At 36.8% G+C, this 20,624-nt stretch overlaps 2 protein-coding genes across 2 annotated transcripts; both read right to left on the bottom strand.

The window, feature by feature from the left end:
* Positions 1 to 576: 576 nt before the first annotated feature.
* On the bottom strand, positions 577 to 6,171 carry LOC149744455 (disintegrin and metalloproteinase domain-containing protein 18-like). The gene is made up of 3 exons (XM_089903784.1): positions 4,987 to 6,171; positions 1,821 to 1,892; positions 577 to 1,616 (listed from the first exon to the last, which is right to left on the bottom strand). Exons 1-3 carry the CDS (start codon positions 5,080 to 5,082, stop codon positions 1,446 to 1,448), a joined length of 339 nt encoding a protein of 112 aa, XP_089759910.1. The 5' UTR covers positions 5,083 to 6,171; the 3' UTR covers positions 577 to 1,445.
* A 605-nt stretch (positions 6,172 to 6,776) lies between these two features.
* ADAM18 (ADAM metallopeptidase domain 18) lies at positions 6,777 to 17,916 on the bottom strand. The gene is made up of 6 exons (XM_022571271.2): positions 17,562 to 17,916; positions 16,902 to 16,978; positions 11,269 to 11,324; positions 8,891 to 8,969; positions 8,458 to 8,534; positions 6,777 to 7,425 (listed from the first exon to the last, which is right to left on the bottom strand). The coding sequence occupies exons 1-6, from the start codon at positions 17,614 to 17,616 to the stop codon at positions 7,221 to 7,223; spliced, it is 549 nt and encodes a 182-aa protein (XP_022426979.2). The 5' UTR covers positions 17,617 to 17,916; the 3' UTR covers positions 6,777 to 7,220.
* Between the last annotated feature and the right edge of the window lie 2,708 nt (positions 17,917 to 20,624).

Below are 20,624 nucleotides of genomic sequence, written 5' to 3'. Positions count from 1 at the left end.
AGGGGAAAGAGGATTCAAGGAGTATAGATTATGCAAAGGACTGATTTAGTTGTTTTCAGTATGTCTTGTAAAACGATTTTTATTCATAATATGTGTGTTACTTGATAAAAATTTTGCAAGAAAAAATAATAGTAGTAGAGTTATATGTTTCAACATGTATACATCTTTTAACAAGCTATTCAAAATAGTTCTGAAATGATACATAAAGAAAAATGCTGAACAATAATATATAGCTAATGGATACATATATTTGTAACAATAGTATGAAGTATGCAAAAAATGGCACGTATGAAATCATGACTTTTGTTATTTCTTGAATTTGAAGGAGACATAACAGGAAGCTTTAACTTTTCTCTAAGGTTTTATGTCCTCTAAAAATCTGATGCAAAGTTAGTATCCATTATACCTAGCTGGTGAAATACCTAGCATATTTCCCTATGTTTGAAGTTTATGATTAAAACAACTTTCTGAGATTAAAATAATGGTGTCCCAACAAAATAATGATAGAGATATAGAGAAAAAAAATCAAGTTTACTTAACTATGTAAAATAATACTTTTAAAATACAATATAAAGTTAAAAAAAAACAGTAAAGAAGGATACAAATTACATACCATAGCAATACCTGCATCACAGCTTTTATTGCATATTGTGCCAGGAAATGTTGCTCCCACATATTTAGGCTGTTTCCTGTAACTACATCATTATAGTATGGCTTTTTTATTAGCATGGTTACTCAGAACAATTTACTAGCTTACTTATTAAATTAAATCTCCCATAGAATTTAAAATAATTTGTCAAACATATAATTTTTTATCTGAATAATATCTAATATATTATACAAGGTGCTCAAATCATTGAAAACTGTAATTCACTTTAATGCCAGTTTTCTTTCCTAAACTAACTCTTTGACTTGATACAATTTTATTTATCTCAAATTCTCCTCAGTTTCCCTTATTCAGCATTCACTGTTTTGGTCACTAAAAGTTAAAACGAAAGGGATTTTTAATCTGTAGAAAAGAAATCTTGCCTGTTCTAAAGATAAGAATTTTTAAAAATTAAATGTAACCAAAACACTCAAATCTTTCTTTATCAAACAGTAGACATGAAATGTATTCACATAACAAGGTAATGTTAACTGAATAGTGTCAATTTTACATCATTAGTAAGCTGAGGCTTGTCTGTATTTATGATATCATAAAAGTTCATGAAAGACAGACTTTTTTGCATAAATTATACTCCAAAATATTTTGTCATATAAGTGATTCAGGTTATTTTATTTTTATTATATTTCCAACCACACTATCACCTCAATGGCAACAGCTATGTTTTCTTTAACATTTTCCAAGGGGCCTACAGAAAGCTGAAGAACACAATAAAGGCATTAAATTATAAAATTAATGGAATTCTTTATGTATATCTCTTTATTAATGTAGAATATTGTGCTTACATAAGTAAGAATGTTACGTCATGGGGCCGTAGGATAAGATAGTCCTGTTTCCATGTCAAAAATCTTTGTAATAAATCATCAGCATCCCCATTAGTAGAAATTTGGTTTTTATCTGACCACAATTCCAAGGAGGATAGTATCACAGTCAATTTGAACTGACTAAACATCTAAAAATAAGATTTACAGTATATTTATTCAAATAACATAAATCATTACATCAAAACAGTACAAAAAATAAAGAAAAAGTTTACTTGATTACTTTGGATATTAAACCAAATAAAGGGCTTTAAGTCATTAATTTGTCATGATATAATGGAAAGGTTTTCAGTGACTTTTTATAAAATTGTAAATGTAAAGAAGTTAAAACTTACTGTGTTGACAAGGCCAATAAGCTGAATAATTTTCTGCATTACAGCCATCGTTTCTGATCCCATATAATCATGCTGAAAAAGAAATTTTTATGATTCTTTAAAAAATGTGAGTGACAGCAATTTTTTTTTATGGCAAATATATCTTGGTGATACCAGGCAAGAAAACCATAGGATCTGTCAGACAATTTAAAGCATACTAACATAAAGATGATAATATTTACAATAAATGAAAACAAACAACAAAAAGAAAAAAATCATACTTGGGCATTCAACATAGATTCTCACTTGTTATATATGTTAAAGACATTGTCCAGCAGAAACAACTGAAATCCTCAAGAAGTACTAAAATAACTTCACAGATCCCTCTGTATTATAAAGGGATTTCTTGAGGTAGACATTTTCTATAACACAGAGGGAATCAACCACAGTATTTCCCATTGCATGCTTAGTAATTAAAGAAGAAGCAAATACATAAGCATTAAAAAAAATCAAAATGCTCAAATAAATCTTTAGGAAAAAAGACAGAAATTGTAATGATGTAAAGTGAAGATTATGTGGAATGAATGATTCAAAAATGTTTGATAAAGAACAAGATGAAATAGGGTAAAGGAAAAAAGAAAGAATTTTTCCTCTGAAACTCATAAATACATTTTTTAAAACTAAAGTATAGTCGATTTACAATCTTATATTAGTTTCAGGTGTACAGTATAGTGATTCAATATTTTCATAGATTATATCCCATTCAGAGTTATAAAACACTGCCCCTATTCACTGTGCTGCACTTCAGTCATCAAGTAAATGCTAATAAAAACCACAATATGTTCTCAGTATTCATACACCAGAATGGCAACAATTTAAAAAAGACTACCAATACCAATTACTTGTGAGAATATGGAAGAACAAATTGTTATAGTCACTTTTGGAGATTATCAATATCCTCTAAAAGTAATATACACTAACCCGATGATATAACAATTTCACTCTTAGGTAGATACTCAAAAGATATTATGTCTACCAAATGGACATTCTTCCAAAGAAGACACACAAGTGGCCAACAGGTACACTAAAAGGTATTCAACATTACTAATCCTCAGGGAAATGCAAATCGAATCCACAGTGAGATATCACCTCACACCTGTCAGAATGGCTATCATCGAAAAAACAAGAGCTAACAAATGCTGGTGAGGATGTCAAGAAAGGGAACGCTTGTGCACTGTTGGTGGGAATGTAAATTGGTACATACACTATGGAAAACAGTATAACGGTTCCTTAAAAAATTAAAAAAGGAACTACCATAGGACCTGACAATCCCAATCCTCAGTATACATCCTAAGGAAATGAAATCAGTATCTCATAGAGATATCTGCATTCCCATGTTTACTGAAATATTATTCACAATTGAAACATTATTCACAATAGCCTAGATACGAAAACAACCTAAGTGCCCATCAACAGATGAATGAACAAAGAAAAAGTGGTATATATGTGCAATGGAATATTACTCAGTCATTAAAAAGAAGGGCATTCTCCCATTTGCTACCACATGAGAAACCTGGAAGGCATCATGCTAACTGAAATAAGCCAGCCAGAGAAAGACAAAAACTGTATGGTATCACTTATATGTAGAATCTAAAAAAAAAAGTCCAATTTCATAGAAACAGAGAAGAGAATTTTGGTTTCCAGAGGCGGAAATGGAGAAATGTAGGTCAAAGGGTACAACCTTTCAGTTATAAGTTCTGAGGGTCTAATGTGCAGCACAGTGCCTAGAGTTAATAATATGGTATTGTATACTTGGAAGTTGAAAGCAGATCTTTAGTGTTCTCACCACACACACACACACACACACACACACACACTCACACACACACACAGAAAAAAGAGTTAACTATGTGAGGTGATGAATGTGTTAATTATCTTGATCTTGGTAATCAATCCACAATGTACATGTACATCAAATCTTCACATTGTACAATTTAATTATATACAATCATATTTATCAATTATGCCTCAAAAAAGATGGAAAAATATTAACTGAATTGGTCAGATGGTAAATATCTGATACGTTCAAAGAAAACACTGTGACCAGAGAGGCTACAGCTGGTTAAAGAGAGGGCAAGGCAGTTAGGAGGTGTGGCCAAAGAGACCCTGGCCTAATCTGGGGATGAGGACGCAGGCAGACAACACTGGGCATCCTAGGCTAGTTTGGGGTTCTAATCGTATCTAAGTCACACTTAGAATTAAATATTTATATTTGAAAATAATCAGAAAATTCCATTACGTCTTTGAAGTTAAGGAAATTTTTAATTATGTTTAAAGAAAGAAGAGAGATAGACATCAAGGTCCTATATAACACAGGGAACTATATTTAATATCCTGTAATAAACCAGAATGGAAAACAATAAGAAAAAAAGAATGTCTATATGTGTATAACTGAGTGGCTTTGCTGTACAGCAGAGATTGGCCCAACATTGTAAATCAACTATACTCCAATAAAAAATAAATAAATAAATAAATAAAATAGGGCTTCCCTGGTGGCGCAGTGGTTAAGAATCCGCCTGCCAATGCAAGGGACACGGGTTCGAGCCCTGGTCCGGGAAGATCCCACATGCCGCGGAGCAACTAAGCCCGTGCGCCACAACTACTGAACCTGAGCTCTAGAGCCTCCGAGCCACAGCTACTGAAGCCCGTGTGCCTAGAGTCTGTGCTCCGCAACAAGAGAAGCCACTGCAATGAGAAGCCCACGCACAGCAACGAAGACCCAACACAGCCATAAATAAATAAATAAATAAATTTTAAAAAATAAAAAGGGAAATCTCTTTTTTAAAAAAAATTCAATAAATAAATTAATTAATTAATTAAATAAAAATGTCTGGAGTCTCAAAGGTAAATTACCCCAAATTGGCAATTCCGTGTTTTAATTTTTCTATCAACATTTAGCAAAAAGTGTAGCTACCTTTCCATGATCATTAGAAATATTAATTTAGAAACCTGTAAGACAGCTAACAATATTAAACATTTCCATAAATTGGTTTCATAAAGTTAATACTCAGAAAAGTTTTAACATTTCAGCTGGTGTTCTCTAGGTGATAGCAATAAAACATTAAGCAAAGAAAGAAAGAAAGAAAGAAAAGAGAGAGTGAGGGAAGGAGGGGAGAGTTTGACTTACCAAAGCTTTTTCCACTATAATGTGCATTTCTAGATACTGGGGTAATAGTTCTGAAAGAGTTTTTTCCTGAAAGGAGAATTTATCAAATGTTAACATGTTTTGAATTTGTTAAGCACAGAGAGTGACATGTAAAGGAAGCAAAAAGGATGTATATAAGACCCTCAAGAGGACTTAACAATATAAATTAATTGTAAATCAGAAAATTTACTTGAAAACAGATTCCAGGTTTAAGGGAATCCCAGGGAGCCTGATAGAGAAAGGTGGGAGTCTAGGTATTCACTATTAATACTGCGTAAGAGAAAGTGAATAGCTCTGTAGCTCCAGAGCATAGGCTGCATGCCCCACTTGATATGAGGTAATAATCCTTGATTGTGCCAAGTCAGTCAGCTATGAATCAACAATTTACTACATCGTCATTTAGTACTCTAATGGTAATTTCTACATGAGCTATATTTCTAACACATTGAGATACCATTTCACACACAGATATTTTAAAGAAACCAAAATTTCTTCCTTGACCCAAGTGCATTGGTAACTAAATCGAAGAGTAAGGAGGATACAAAGATTGGGTCTGTCATAAAATATCTTAGCTTACTATAAATAAACAGGCAAACAAACAAACTGGACTTGACAGTAGAGCCTAGGTTTATATTTCCATAGGGAAGCAAACTACGCCTGCATCTTATGTATGTATATACTGAGATGCTGACATTTTTCCTTTGTGGTCAACATTAAGTTTAAAGGTATTCTGTATTTTGGTTACCCTTACTGTGCCTGTATAAAAATATAAGTCAATGTTAACAACCATGTCTTCTGCATTGCAGCTTGATTGAGTATAATTATAAATTATGCGTGCACCATAACCAATTTCGAGTATGTTTCTGCACAGTAGGTTTCATATTTTAATAACAGCATTGTTTTTTATCCTATTTGCCTTTCCAAATTTATATTCTTATTTTCAAAATAATAAATAAAAAATGTAACTTTGATACCTATGTTTTAAAACAAACTTATAATACTATTCACCATAATGTCAGATGTCACTTTCAATAAAATGAACTTCAAAATTCATTTGTTTTTAATAGGTTATCTTTATTTCCTTTTGTAAAACTTTGTGTTCATTTAAAAAAAATAAGTATTGAATCATAGAATATTGCCAAAATAGCTCACTGTATCTCATATATTATTCACTCAGTTTCCCCCAGTGGTTACATGTTACAAAACTATAGTATGTTTTCAAAACCAGGATATTGACCTGGTACAGTGTGTATGGGTATATCTCTACATCATAGTGTCATGTGTATGTTTATATAACCAGCACTGCAATCAAGATACAAAACTATTTTATCACCACAAAGATTTCCCTTGTTGTACCTGTTTAAAGTCAGATGAGATTATACAGTTAGAGGAAGAGAAAGAAAAAAGAATGGAGAAAAATGAACAGAACCTGTTCTGTTCCTGTAGGGCACTTTCAAGCACACCAACATGCATATAATGGGAGTAACAGAAAGTGAGGGGATAGATAAAAGGGCAGAAAGGATCTTCAAAGAACTAATGGCCAAAAAGTTCCCAACTTTGATGAAAAAACATTAATTTAAACATTCAAGAAGCTCAATGAACTCCAAGTAGGATAAACTCAAAGGGATCCCCTCAAAGGTACATCATAAGAAAACTGTCATAAGGCAAAGACAGAGGCTCTTGAAAGAATCAACAAAGAAGGGACTCATCATGTACAAGGAATCCTCAATAAGATGAATAATTTTTGATTCTTCATCAGAGACCATGGAGTCCAAAAGACGGGGAACTGAAATATTCAAAGTGATGAAAGAAAGAATTCTATATTCAGCCTACAAGTAAATTAAGAGAGTTTATTAATATACAAATGATTAAGTATTCTAGAAAGATATGTCCCAGTAGTACATAAAGCTATATGTCAAAATATTAAAAGTAATTTTACCAGGGTAGTGGTAACTATTCTTCCTATATTCCTAAATTTTATTCAATAATATGCATTTTTGTTGGAATAAAAATGGAAAACAAGAAATATTACATTATACATCATACAACAATAAGCTTGACACACATTATTGCATATTTCCATGTATTTTAGATGGAACATGGATGTTTCATTTGCTGCTGTAGAAAAAAGATACCAAATTTTATATTACTACTCAACAGCTAAGTAGTTCCTTTTCATGATTAACACAATTCTACAGAAGTAATTTTATAGTGCGTCATAACATCCAAATTGTCTCAGTTACCTGTGAGTTTAAATGGATTTTATAGGGCTCGTCTTTCTGCCAAATATTGCTGTAATTTTCTGCTAACATTGGCATATCTGTATTGTCATTTTTCACTTGATAAATTATGTGCTCGAACCTTGCTGAAGATTCCAATGGCTCAATTCCATAGCTGATATTTTCAAACTGAAGAAATCCCCTGAATATTAAGAAAGCAGTGATATAAAAATCCTGCCTATGATCCCAGCAGACCTATAATCCAAAGTGTTGTAAGAAATGAGAAACCATAGTGAGGCACATGTGTTAAACCCACTCTCTCTCCCTGCCTTTTTTCAGCTACCATTAGTGACTGAGTGACCACATCTGCGTCAGTTTTTCTCATGTATTAAAAAAACTAAATATACTGAAAAGTATTTTGTATTTTCTGTATAGTAGTCACATTCATTCAAGATGTATTAATTAAGGCCAAGTATTTGCTGGGAACCAAGACATTTGTTGAGAATTCCAAGGATAAAAAGTTCCTATTCTTACAGGGGTTAGAATTAGAGAAAATGGATATATAGAGTGGAGATCTAAAAAGACTAATATGCAGGAAAACCACATTCAGAGGATGTCAGTTTTCTGAGTTGATATGAGCAAATTCTGGAAATCAGGCAACCAAAAGCAAAAGGAAGTTAGGAAGAGATTTTTGCTCTGCTCTGGACCTGTCTTCATCTGATAAACTCACCACCTTCTTCCTGCCACTATCAATGACGAAAATCACTTATCCCTGCCCTTTTACCTCTGAGGTACCTTCTCAATCAGTCATTTTACATCTGATGCCAAGTACACCTACACTGAGAGCATACAATATGTGCTTAGTTAAGCAACTAATTAATGTCATTTTCCATAACTGTTCCAGATAACTGATAGATAATACAACAATAACATCTAGGGAGATGTTCTAAAGGATTCGGGTGGGGGGTGTTTGTTCTGTTTTACTGCATCTATCTCTTTCTGCTCAATATCTTGAAAATATCTCCAGTCAGGATTCCCTTGAGTGATTTCATTTCAATTGGCATGACTAAGGTCTACTTATTAATATTATTAATAAAAGTAAGGCCATCATGAAGAGAACGTTCAGGTTTGAATTCTCCTTAAATATCCCAGATTTGTGTTTTGCGGCCACTAAGTTTCATTTTAAAGCATATCCTAAGTTTTCACGTATAAATAGCCTCTAAAATGCTATTACCTGAGTCCAGAATAGATGCTGAGTGTCACGACTGAATTTGGAAAATCTGCAACGTATCCTTGGTAATGGCAATGCATCTGAAAAACAGTACAGAGTGGCAAATAAGTAAATTATTTATGCATAAAAGTGTATTGGCAAACATTATAAATATTCAAAACATTAAAACAGTTGAAAATAATAAGATTGTGTATCATACAGATTTACTAAAGTTGATTTTCAAGGAAAATAAGTATTTGACAACTCTCTTTACTTTGTACCACCTAGGTGCCCATGAGTGTTCTCTAGGTCTGGATTTCATCTCTATCATACATGGAATGTGGAATAAAATTGTATGAAACTGCCAACATGGAACAAACATATCCCAGTGGTAATAATATGTCCACTTCAATAAGGAAACGTGTGATAATAAATGTCTAAGACACCTGGGTCTTACCTTAAAATATGAAGACTCAGAATGCAAAGATCCAGTTTCGTTATATGTATAAACCAAAAAGTTCTGGGATACGAATGAGCTAAGAAAAACAAAAATAAAAAACTGATTGAATCATGAATTTATTATGAACATAAACATTAAAATAATAAAAATAACAGTGAAATATATGATTCATATAATAATATTCCTTAACTAGAGTAATTTTATCATGCCATAACAGTGTAAATTCATAGAACTATTGACTCAGAGAGTTTAGGATTTCTTAACACTGGAATAGATTTTGAATCCTCCATATCAGATATTCATGTGTGTGCCTGCCTGTGCCTCCATTCAACAAGATTTACTGAGTGTCAATGATCTGACAGATCCTCTTCGAGGCACTGGGATACAGCAGTAAACAAAAGAGAAAACCACGGATCTTCAAGGCAGTGAGAGACACATACGCTAGTACATTAGGTGATCATAAATAAGGCCCAGGGTGGCAGGAGGTTGGTTGCAAATGTAGACAGGATGGCATGGAAAGGCTCACTGAACTGATAAGTAAAGACCTGAAAACAAGCCACTTGGATTTGCACAGAAATGTTATTCCGGCCAAAGCAAGGAGAAAATGCAAAGACCCTGAGGCAGAGATATGTTTTGTGTTTACAAAGAACATCTGGGGGCAGTGCCTGTGGTGAAGTGTGAAAACAAGAGCCCACAGTAAGAGATGGTGTCACCGAGATGAGAAGCCACTGAAAGAGTCTGAGCAGATTGAGGACGGGTCAGACCAGCATTTTAATAGAATCAGACTGAATGCTGTGTTGAGAACCATCTGTAGGACAAATAAGCAGAAACAGAGAGATCAGCTAGGTTATTACAGTCATCCAGGCAAGACATGACGGTGGCTCGAGCTAGGATTGCAGCAGTGGTGGAGGTCCCATTCTGGATGCATTTTGAAGGCAGATCGCATGGGATTTAATAATCCATTGGATGTGGGGGGAAAACAAAAGAAAAAAAATAGATGTCAGGAATGACCCTAACATTTTTGTTCTGAGAAACTGGAAGAGTAGAGGTGCCATTTACTGAGATAATTGTGGGAAAGGCAAATTTTGGAAAAGGATCAGAAGTACATTTTAGACACATTAAATATGAGAATTCTCATAACCTCTTGGTTATCAAATAAGTAGTCAAATAAATGAATATGGAGAGGAAAAAAGGAGAGATACAAGTTTGGGAGTAATCAATACATAAATGGTATTAAATCCATAGGAGTAGATGAAATAACTGGGTGATTGAGTATAGCTAGGGGAAAAAACAAACAAACAAGATTTAAGAATAGCACCATGGAGAACTCTAAGACTGAAGAGATGAGGAGGAATCTAGAAAACAAACAAACAAAACAAAATCTGAGAAAGAGTGAGCACAGTGGTAAGAGTTAAACACGGGATTCTGCGGTACCCTGGAAGCCAAATGAAGAAACTATTATATGGAGGAGACACTGCTCAGCTATACAAAATGCGGCCGATTGGTCAAGAAAAATGAAGAGTAAAAAATAACTGGCGTTTAGAAACATGAGGATCTTGGATGATCTTATCAAAAAACACTTTTAATGGAATGGTAGCGACATTAAAGGCCAACATGAGTTTAAGGATCATGAATTACAAGAGAATAGTCATGAATTAAGTGAGGACAATTTTCTCCAGGCTTGTTCAACTACAAAGATGCAGGCAGACAAAATGCAGTTGTGATAAATATATATTTTCAAAGATAAAGGCAGAGAAGAGGCTGTTTGAGTCCATTTATATAAAATGTTGAGAAAACACAAATTAAGAGACAGGAAATAGATTGCTTGTTGCCTGGAGTAGTGGCGGATGACAGGGATTAAATATGGGTCTTAGGTGGGGAATGAAATGTTCGAAAACTGATTTATGGTTGATAATTGTAATACGATATTAAAATCATTGAATTATACATTTCAGAGTTTTATGATTTTATATATATATATAATTTACCAAATAAAGTTGTTAAAAATAAATACATATGTAATTAATACCTCCATACAAAGTATGCCACTAGTTAAATTTTCCACCAATAACCACATGATATGTACACATGTTTGATTTCACATCGGATATACTTGATACACAGCTTGCAGTTCTTGGGTTCAATGGCTTTATACTCTTATTTATACGTAACTTATTTCTTAATTTGAAAATAACAAGCTGGAATATACAAATGCAAAGTTCTCATAGACTTCATATTCAAGACCTAATGAATCCTAAACTGAAAAATTGACTAATTAAACAGCCTACATTTCACTGCATTCTTGAATTTAAATAGTGTACAAAAACATTTTTAAAAAAGTAAATTCTCAGCTTTAAGGGAAAATCATATCTTACTGTTTCCTGAGATGCAGAGTGTATGGTTTTTTATCAATTGTAATGATATAAGTCACCTAAAATAAAGCAAATAAAGACGATTTAGTAAATCATAAATATATAAAATAAAAGAGTATTTTTCACTCAAGTCGAAAAAGACTCACCCAATCCATTTTAAAAAAGAATATATTCTTCAGAATTTATTGTTCTAAATAGTAAAAATTAAAAATTTTTCTAATAAATTCAGGATGAGGGTGATAAATTTACTGTAGGGATGGCTTTTGAAAAGAATAAATTAAAACTATATTTTGAAAAAAATATAATTTTACCATTTATTAATACTAGATTTTAATTGTTTATATTTAGAAAAAACATATTCATCCTTAGCCGAAATGAATGAGGCATGGCTATAGGCTTACATTCTACACCAAATATAATGAAACAATAGCAAGTTTATAAATACATATATACATACTAACAAACACTAGAGCCACTTTGCAATGCTTCACATATATACTGGGAGGAAAACAGACCTGAGAGAATGAAGCTAGGGAGGAACGCTGCAGCTCCAGGACTACGAGCTCTGATACTACAGGGACTAAGTTATAATGGTCCTCATTACCTTGACATGATGGCATCCAGGAACAGGGAGTGTACACGGTACACAGTAAAGCAGGTTGCTTTTATAAGATCATCAGGAGGGTGAGAAAGTGTCTAGCTAAATTGAATTTTATATAATAGAACAACGTAGGCTTGAAATCCACCCTTTGCCATTTAACACAATGTGATCAACAGAGGTACGTCCATCCACTTGGCCATATCCTATTGGTTAGAAGGAAGTCACAGGTCTTTCCCACACTCATAGTGAGACAGGCTGGGACCTGGGACCCTTTGCTGCAGTGCAAAGGATACACCTGGATATCCTGTATCCTGGATACACCTCTCCTGGAGCAACAAAATACAAAGAAACTGTATGGGACTAAAAATAACTGCATGTCAGATGTAGAGAATGGACTTGAGGACATGGGCAGGGGGAAGGGTAAGTTGGGACGAAGTGAGAGAGTGGCATGGACATATATACACTGCCAAATGTAAAATAGATAGCTAGTGGGAAGCAGCTGCAGAGCACAGGGAGATCAGCTCGGTGCTCTGTGACCACCTAGAGGGGTGGGATAGAGGGGTGGGATAGGGTAGGAGGGAGACGCAAGAGGGAGGGGAATATGGAGATATATTTATGTGTATAGCTGATTCACTTTGTTATACAGCAGAAACTAAAACACCACTGTAAAGCAATTATACTCCAATGAAGATGTTAAAAAAAAAAAAACTGCGTGTATGCCTTAGTTGGGGCAAATTCCAGCTGCCAATTTTGAAGAGCCTGGAGCAAAAACAGGGTGTTGGGAGCGAAAGGGCAGTACTGAGCATGCACCCTGCACACACCACCACCTAAGGGGTGGGCAAAACACCTAAGCCCCCCCTCTGGCCTGACCCATGGACACACCCCTACCCTCGCCCCATAGAAGGAACAAGCTTGCCCTCCCTCCTGGAGTGAGCAAGAAAGGGGACCTGTTGTTCGTTCTCCTTCCTCTGCTGCAGCAGGGGCCCCAGTCAGTAAAGCCTTGCCTGAATTTCTTGTCTGGCCTCTGATCAATTTCTATTGATTGGGGAAGGCCAAGAGCCCGGGTCGGTAACAATAGGTGGAGCTTATTCAACGGCATGAACACCAGATGGTAAGAATCACTTGGGTAAATTAGGGTCTGTCCAACACCATGGGCAAAGAACAACTGGGCAGCTGAGGAATAAAACCCACAGCTCACATAGTGCTGGGAGATATTCAAGGTCTGATCAACCAGAGGAGAAGAATGTCACTGAACACTCATGCCATCCACTAGAGATCACAGAAGGGTCAAATTTTAGTGTTAAGGAGAAACTAATCTTAGAGTAAGGGCCACTCTAAACATTCATCCTAAAGATATGACAAGGCAGCATGAAATTGTCTATCTGATTCATAAGTAACTTAATTGCCTGCCAAAACAAAGTATAGCACATTTCAAAGGAAAACCACAAGATCAAGCAATCAACCAAATAAAATTAGCAAGGTTAATCCAATCAAAAACAATTATACACAGGGATATGAAATCAGTCTGATGGCAGGATACGAGGTTCCTGCCTTATCCTCCCACAGATACACCAAACATACGCCTCACATGGATTGATGCCCTGTGAGAGAAATCCAGAAAGTAGCACAGTGACTCCTCAACACTGGGTGACTGAGAAAGTACCCACTGTGAAAATGGGTAGGAAAGGCTGATACACACACTCACCACAAAACCCACCCCTGGCAAAGTGCTTACAATCAGGAGGGAACCCCGAACTCTCAGTATGCCCCTCAGAACCAAAAGGTTTGGACCAGGCATCCAGCAGCACAACTTTTAAGACTGCCACCCAAGGGACTGTCTTCCAAATAACTTAGTTCAGAGAGCCACTGGGACTTGACATCCCTAATTCCTCAGACCCCCATTAAACAAAGAAGCAGTTTTTAAATGTGTGCATGAGCACTTCCCATAGTCCCCCCCCCCCGGGGTGCATCATAGAGGGAGCAGACAAAAAGCACCCAGCTCCTATTTTCTCCCTGGAAGGAGTTTGACTGCACACTTTTCCAGTTGCAGCTTGAGGGTCCAGCTTCTAATCAGACTACATGTGGGTGCTGATAGGGATCCTCCCAGTAGCCTGAAAGGGCCGATGGGCACTTCCCTTGACGACTCCCCCAGGCTCAATCCAACAATAAAACCAAGTCTCCAGTTTCTTCCTGATAGGACCTTGTCTACACATCTAGAATCTCAACCTTTTTTTTTAATTGAAGTATACTGATGTACAATATTATATGTTACAGGTACAATATAGTGATTCATAATTTTTAAAGGCCGTACTCCATTTCTACTTATTATAACATATTAGCTATAGAACCTCAACTTTTAATGCTGCCACCTGAAGGTTTGGATCCCATACCACCTAGCTCTGAGACCTGACGGGGCTCAGCATTCACAGACTCCCCAGATTCATCTTAAGAGAAGATTTTTATACAGAAGTGCAAGCACTTCCAAGGACCACCTCCCTGGGCTTAGGGCAGAGGGAACAGGAAAAAACACAAAGGTCCCAACTTCTCTGTGGAAAGGGTTTGAGTGCATACTTCCCCAGCTGCTGCTTGAGGGTTGAGCTTCTAAATAGCTTGCACCAGGGAGCTGACAGGGTACATAAATAGTAGTCATCTGGGGACTTGAACAGATGTGAGGGATTCCCTGTGCTTTCTCTCTCTGACTCATCCCAACTATAAAGCTAATTCTCCAGCTTCTCCCTCAATGAAATTTGTCCACACATCTAGTGCCCCACCTTACACAGCTGCCACTAGAGGAACTGGCTCTGGAGCAGAGAGAACAAAAGAGGTGAAAGAAGTAACATTATCTCTGCAGATGACATGATCTCATGTATAGAAAACCCTAAAGACTACGTCAAAAAGCTATCAGAATTAATAAATGAATTCAGTAAAATTTTAAGACACAAGATCAAAATACAAAAATCAGTTGTGTTTCTATATACTGACAATGAACTACCAGAAAGAAAATAAAGAAAACAATACCATTTACAATAACATCAAAAGACAAAACATTTAAGAACAAATTTAGCCAAGAAGGTGAAAAACGTATACAGTAAAAACTAAAAAACAATCATGAATAAAATTAGAGAAGACACAGATAAATATATATTCCGTGTTTATGGATTGAAAGGATTAATATTGTAAAATTTTCCATACTACCCAAAGTGATCTACAGATTCAGTGCAATCCCTATCAAAATTCCAATGTCATTTTTCACAGAAATAGAGAAAACAATCCTAAAATGTATATGGAACCACAAAAGAACCTTAATAGCTTAAACAATCTTGAAAAAGAAGAGCAAAGCCAGAGACATCACACCCTGTGATTTCAAACAATATTACAAGGCTGTAGTAATCAAACAGTATCTTACCAACATAAAAACAGACACGTAGATGAATGCACCATAACAACATAACTTTATACCTAAAGCAACTAGAAAAAGAAGAACAGAAACCCAAAGTCAGTAGAAGGAAATAAATCATAAAGATCAGAGCAGAAATAAATGAAATAGAGACAAAAAAAAACAATAGAAAGATCAATGAAACTAAAACTTGTTCTTTGAAAAGATAAGCAAAACTGATAAACATTTAGACAGACTCATCAAGAAAAAAGGGTAGAGGTCCCAAATCAATAAAATCAGAAATGAAAAAGGAGTTGTAACTGACACTACAGAAATACAAAGGACCATGAGAGTATTACAAACAACTATAAGCCAACAAAATGGACAACCTAGAAGAAACGGACAAATTCTTTGAAAGGTACAATCTCCCAAGACTGAACCAGGAAGAAATAGAAAATATGAACAGACCATTTACCAGTAGTGAACTCTACAGAGATTTCAAAACACTTCATGTCCTGCATCATTGTGATAACTGAAGTAAACAACTTGAAGCTTAAACTGATCATGCAATGACAATATACATACAAACAGAAGTAAATCAGAAAAAAAAGAGAAGAAACTTTTATGCAAACAGTTTTTCAACAGAAAGTAGTTTATTTATAATGGAATCAGAGTCATAAAGTTTGGATTCCATGTCCTAAACTTATAACTTTGACTCCCTTAACTGAACATTTGTAATCCTCTTTCTCATATATATAAGAAAATATATGTAACATTTCAAAAGGTTAATGTGAGAATTAAATGAGACTAGTATATGAAAATGCTTCTCTAAAGGAAATTATTTTACTGTGATTTTCAAGTACAATTTCACATTTAAGTTTTATTACAGTGATTCAGCAGTAGAAGAGAATCATGATAGGTTCCAGTACTGTCTGTCAAAATAGAGTTAATGGAGTCTTAATTTTTGTACTTACCCTTATTCCAAAAATTGTTCCTTCAAACTGAAAAATTTTCCCAGGGTTTCTATATATTGACCACACCACTTTAACCACATGAAAATCTAAACCCCTGTATTGTGACTTCTAGTTTTTAATCTAAAACATTATAATTATGCCAATTTGAAGTATATTAATCAAGAAAATATTCAAGATGGAGTGTCTTCAATTTAATCAGTTTTTAATAGCAGGTACGCAGTTTTCAACTTTTTTTTCCAGTTAATATTTATTTACTGACAATGTTTTCATCATAATCAGGCAAATGTGACATTTTAATTTTTCCTTTTCTTTTTTTTCTTTGGCATTACTTCTAATAAGTCTGATGCTTCTGGGTCAAAACTTGCAGGTCTAAACCTTGCTCAAGACCATTTTCTCTGTCACTTTAACAGAGGCCATTAATAATTTTTTTCATAAATTTCATTGTCATGCTTATTTAATATTGATTTTTTTCTACAAGTATGATTCCTGAAAAGTGTTTACTATTTCTTGAAAATTGTGAAAAAATAGGTCAGAAGAGCCTAAGAGATGAAGGGCACAAGAGTTAGCAATGAAAATATGTTGCTTTGCAAGTGAATACAAATCAGTAGGATCTGATTCAATACAAAGGTAAAGAAAACTCGTCTTAAACTTTTAAATTATAAAACTAATATCCTTGATCATTCACCTGCTTCTCTGAATCTTCACTCTCATTCGACCTCATCTTCTGTGGAACTGTGACATACAGGAATATTCCCTCAGAATCTGTAGTAAGAAAATGGGATTTTTTGCAACAGTGCTCTCAGTCAAGCTTGGGTTCTTAAGTTTGAGTCCATGGTGGGGTCCACAATTGTAAGTCAATTTATCTACATGTGTTTACCCTCCTTCTTGGTCCACAGATTTCAATAGATTTTCAATGGCACACTGAAAATGGCTAAGATACAAACAAGTGAACAGAAATTAGCCATTGCAGTTCTATAGGACCATCCTGTTCGTTTCCATAACCGCGTTGGGACCTGTTTCTCTCGGGTCTCTGAGGAATACATCCAGGGCAGTGCCGAACCTCGTATATCCTCTGGCCACAGAGTGGGTGACCCAGAAGGACCCTCAGCTGCTGAGACACTGGACCCTTGATGCAGAGAGTGGACTCCTTGGCTAACATCTTCCTTCCCCTGCCCTGGTCAGGGGTGGGTGGCGTAGGGGTGGGGTGTGGGAGGAAAGCACCAGCAGGGAATCGGGGAAAGGGGCGGTAGGGGTCCCAGAGCTACAGGAATTGCTCCCCAGGAAGAGCCCAGCCCTGCTCAGAAGCCAAAGGAGGGAGAAGGAAGTCGAGGCTCCGCGGTCTTACCCTGGAGGGCGTGTAGCCCTCCAAGCTCAGCAAGCAGGGCAACGAGGAGGAACATCGCTGGGCGGGGCGCTGGAAGCACGGCCAAGGTCAGAGACCGTTGGGCAGCCGTGAGGCTCGCGGGCAGCAGCAGTCAGGGGTTCAGCGCGCTAGGCCCCCGGGCCCTGGGGGTGAGGACCAGGGCCTCGCAGTCGCTTTCAGCTGTGCTGGCTCATCCTTGGGCATCCTGAGCGACTGGGCACTCGAGGATGGGAGAAGAAACAGCAGACAAAAGCCTAAGGGTCTGCGCACAGCTGGTTTGTGGTGACTAAGTGTACGTCTTTTTTTTTTTTTACATCTTTATTGGAGTATAATTGCTTTACAGTGGTGTGTTAGTTTCTGCTTTATAACAAAGTGAATCAGTTATACATATGATCCCATATTTTAAATGCTTCAGTAGGGATAAAGGGGCAAATAAGCATTATTTGCTTTTCTGGGGAAGTTTCTGGTAATTTCCTTTCTCCATGTTACAGTTTTCTGACAACGTTTATTTACTGTGGTGGAAGAGAAAGAGGAAAATAGGTATATTTACTATTTTTTACAAGAAATTTTCTACTTAAATTGTTACTGCTGACTTAATAAAATCTTTGCAAACAAAAATAAAGAATATTGAACTCGATCCTGGATAAGGAAATAAAAAGCACAATTCTTCAACTGTGTGCCTATTCTTACAATGTTAGATTATAATCTGTTGAGGAAAGGGAAAGAAAACTTTGAAATGTACCCTAAGTGTGTCTTGTTAACAGTTACTGTTAGAACCGTAAAAAGGAAGCATTAGAAATGGGGAGGCCAGCAAGACAAACTCAGAGGGGAAAAGTGACACCACTGCAGAAGACAGAACATATAATTGTCTTTGAATTTTCTGACAAATATCTTAAGCTACTCACACTCAAAACCTACCTCAACTTCTGCCTGCCACTCACCCACACCTTCCTTTATCCCAGTACACTCCACAGCAAGGATGTGTTATACCAATAGTTGCAAAAATAAACTCTGCTCAGGTCTAAAACTTGGACCTGCTAGGCGGTAGTACTCCTGGGAAACTGATCCTGAGAAATTATGATTAAATAAGGCAGGACAGTGATCATAATGGCCCCAAATAAGTTAGTGGCAAAGGGGGTGAGGGAAAGTTATGGTAGAATCATCCCGATGTGTATTATTTTTACCACAGAGTTCACCCACTTAAAGCACACAGGTGAATGACTGTAGGGTTTTTAGTGTATTCACAGATATGTGCAACCATTACCACAGTCAATTTCAGCTCCCTCATCTCAAAAACAAGTCCTCTACCCTTTAGTTATTACCATCACCCCAGCTATTCAATCCCCACCCCTACCTCCCCAACTCTCACAAGTAAATAACCACTAATCTTAGTCTCTCTAGATGTCCCTGTTCTGGATGTTTCATGCAAAAGCATAATACATGGTTTTTGTGACTGGCTTTAGTCACTTAGCATAACGGTTTCAAGGTTCATCCACGCTGTAGCAATATCAGTGCTTCCTTTTTGTGGCTGAATACTATCCCATTGTATGGATGGACCACATCTTGTGTATCCATTCATCATTTGCTCATTTGGAAAAGGAAACTCTTGGTCTTTGTGATGAGATGCTCCCACCCCTGACCCAGGAGCACCTTCATTTATATTGATGGAAATTCTGTAGGTCCTAATTAGACTCCAGATAGGCTGATGGATCTCTAATCCACAAATAATGCTTTGAGGTGTGCAGAAGTGCACCCATCTCAGGAAGAGGGAGATGAAGAGAGGGGGCACTGAAGCAAGAAACTGTCACCCAGAAAAGCTCAGCTTCAGTCAGGAAAGAGCAGCAAGTCTGGGTTCCTTCAAAGGACAAAGATATATTCTAGAGCTCAATTTCCACGAGGGCAGGGAAGTAACACTTGGAGACAGGACAGTTATCTATGACCAGGAACTCAGTGTGAGCAATTCCTTGAAGATAGAATGGATGCTAGTGACTCTCTGAGGGCTCTGGGGCTGACCTTGTCTAGCAACCCTTCCTCTCAATATCCTGAAGCTTGGAATGGGTAGGGGATGAGAATCATGAACTATTGCAGAGGTGCAGATTCTAGGTGTCCTCTCTTGAGATAGGAGCGATTAGCAGGGCCATGGGTATCTGAGGGCAGTCGGTGGCCGGAGTGCACAATGGAAAGTTTTCCGTTGGGATGCAACAGCCTCGCAGGTTCGAAAGAGGCCAACCTGCTTATTTCCTACTAGAGGATCATGGCGGTAGAAGGCCCCCTGTGGGCCCTCCTGGGCACAAAAGGCTTTCCGTGTCCCCAGCTTCCAGTTTGTCAGAAAAAGGTTTTCAGCTTCCTAGACCTTCCCTGAGCTCCAAAGGGCGTATTCAAACAGTTACTAATCAGGGAAGGCAGGAAGAAACAACAGTGCAGCATGGGGCCTAGTGCCGTTCGTCTTCGGGGATGTGCAGAACCATCTGACGCGTATGACTGAGCTCTTCAACAGGAACTAGGGCACCCTCAAGCCAGATGCAGGAAGTCACTTCAGGCTGAGCACAAGCATGTGGACCCACACTGGCAGGAAAGGCTGATGACTGAGATTCCTGGAACAGCACCCTGTTACCTCACCACCAACCAATCAGGGGAAGGTTCCATACCCTGCAGCCCTTGCCCCAAATTTTGCCTATAAACACTCTTCCCCAAGAGCCATCAGGGAGTTGGCATTTTTGAGCATGAGCTGTCTGTTCTCTTTGGTTGGTCCTTGCAATAAACCTTTCTCTGCTCCAAACACTGACGTTTCCCTTTGTTTGGCCTCAGTGTGCATCGGGCACACAAACTTGGGCTCGAGAACAGAATGAATCGACACAAGGCGACATACTTTCACTCACAGGATTTACTTTTGTTTTTGAAATTGAAAGTTTTAAGCCATCACAAAAGGAGAGAAAAGCAGATTTTTAAAATTCTTGAACCAGGCCAGTTAATGGTGTGTTTCTTGGCAATATCTTTTCTCCAAATTATGGCTTTTGACAGTATTATTTGGTTACCATTCTAAAA

This window comes from Delphinapterus leucas, chromosome 21 (genome assembly GCF_059928025.1).
Source record: "Delphinapterus leucas isolate spDelLeu-1000000601 "Yukka" chromosome 21, BTC_Dleu_Yukka2, whole genome shotgun sequence".
In the NCBI taxonomy this organism is placed as follows: Eukaryota; Metazoa; Chordata; class Mammalia; order Artiodactyla; family Monodontidae; genus Delphinapterus; species Delphinapterus leucas.
The sequence above is the reverse complement of the archived record's forward strand: the minus strand, read 5'-3'. Positions and strand labels throughout refer to the sequence as shown.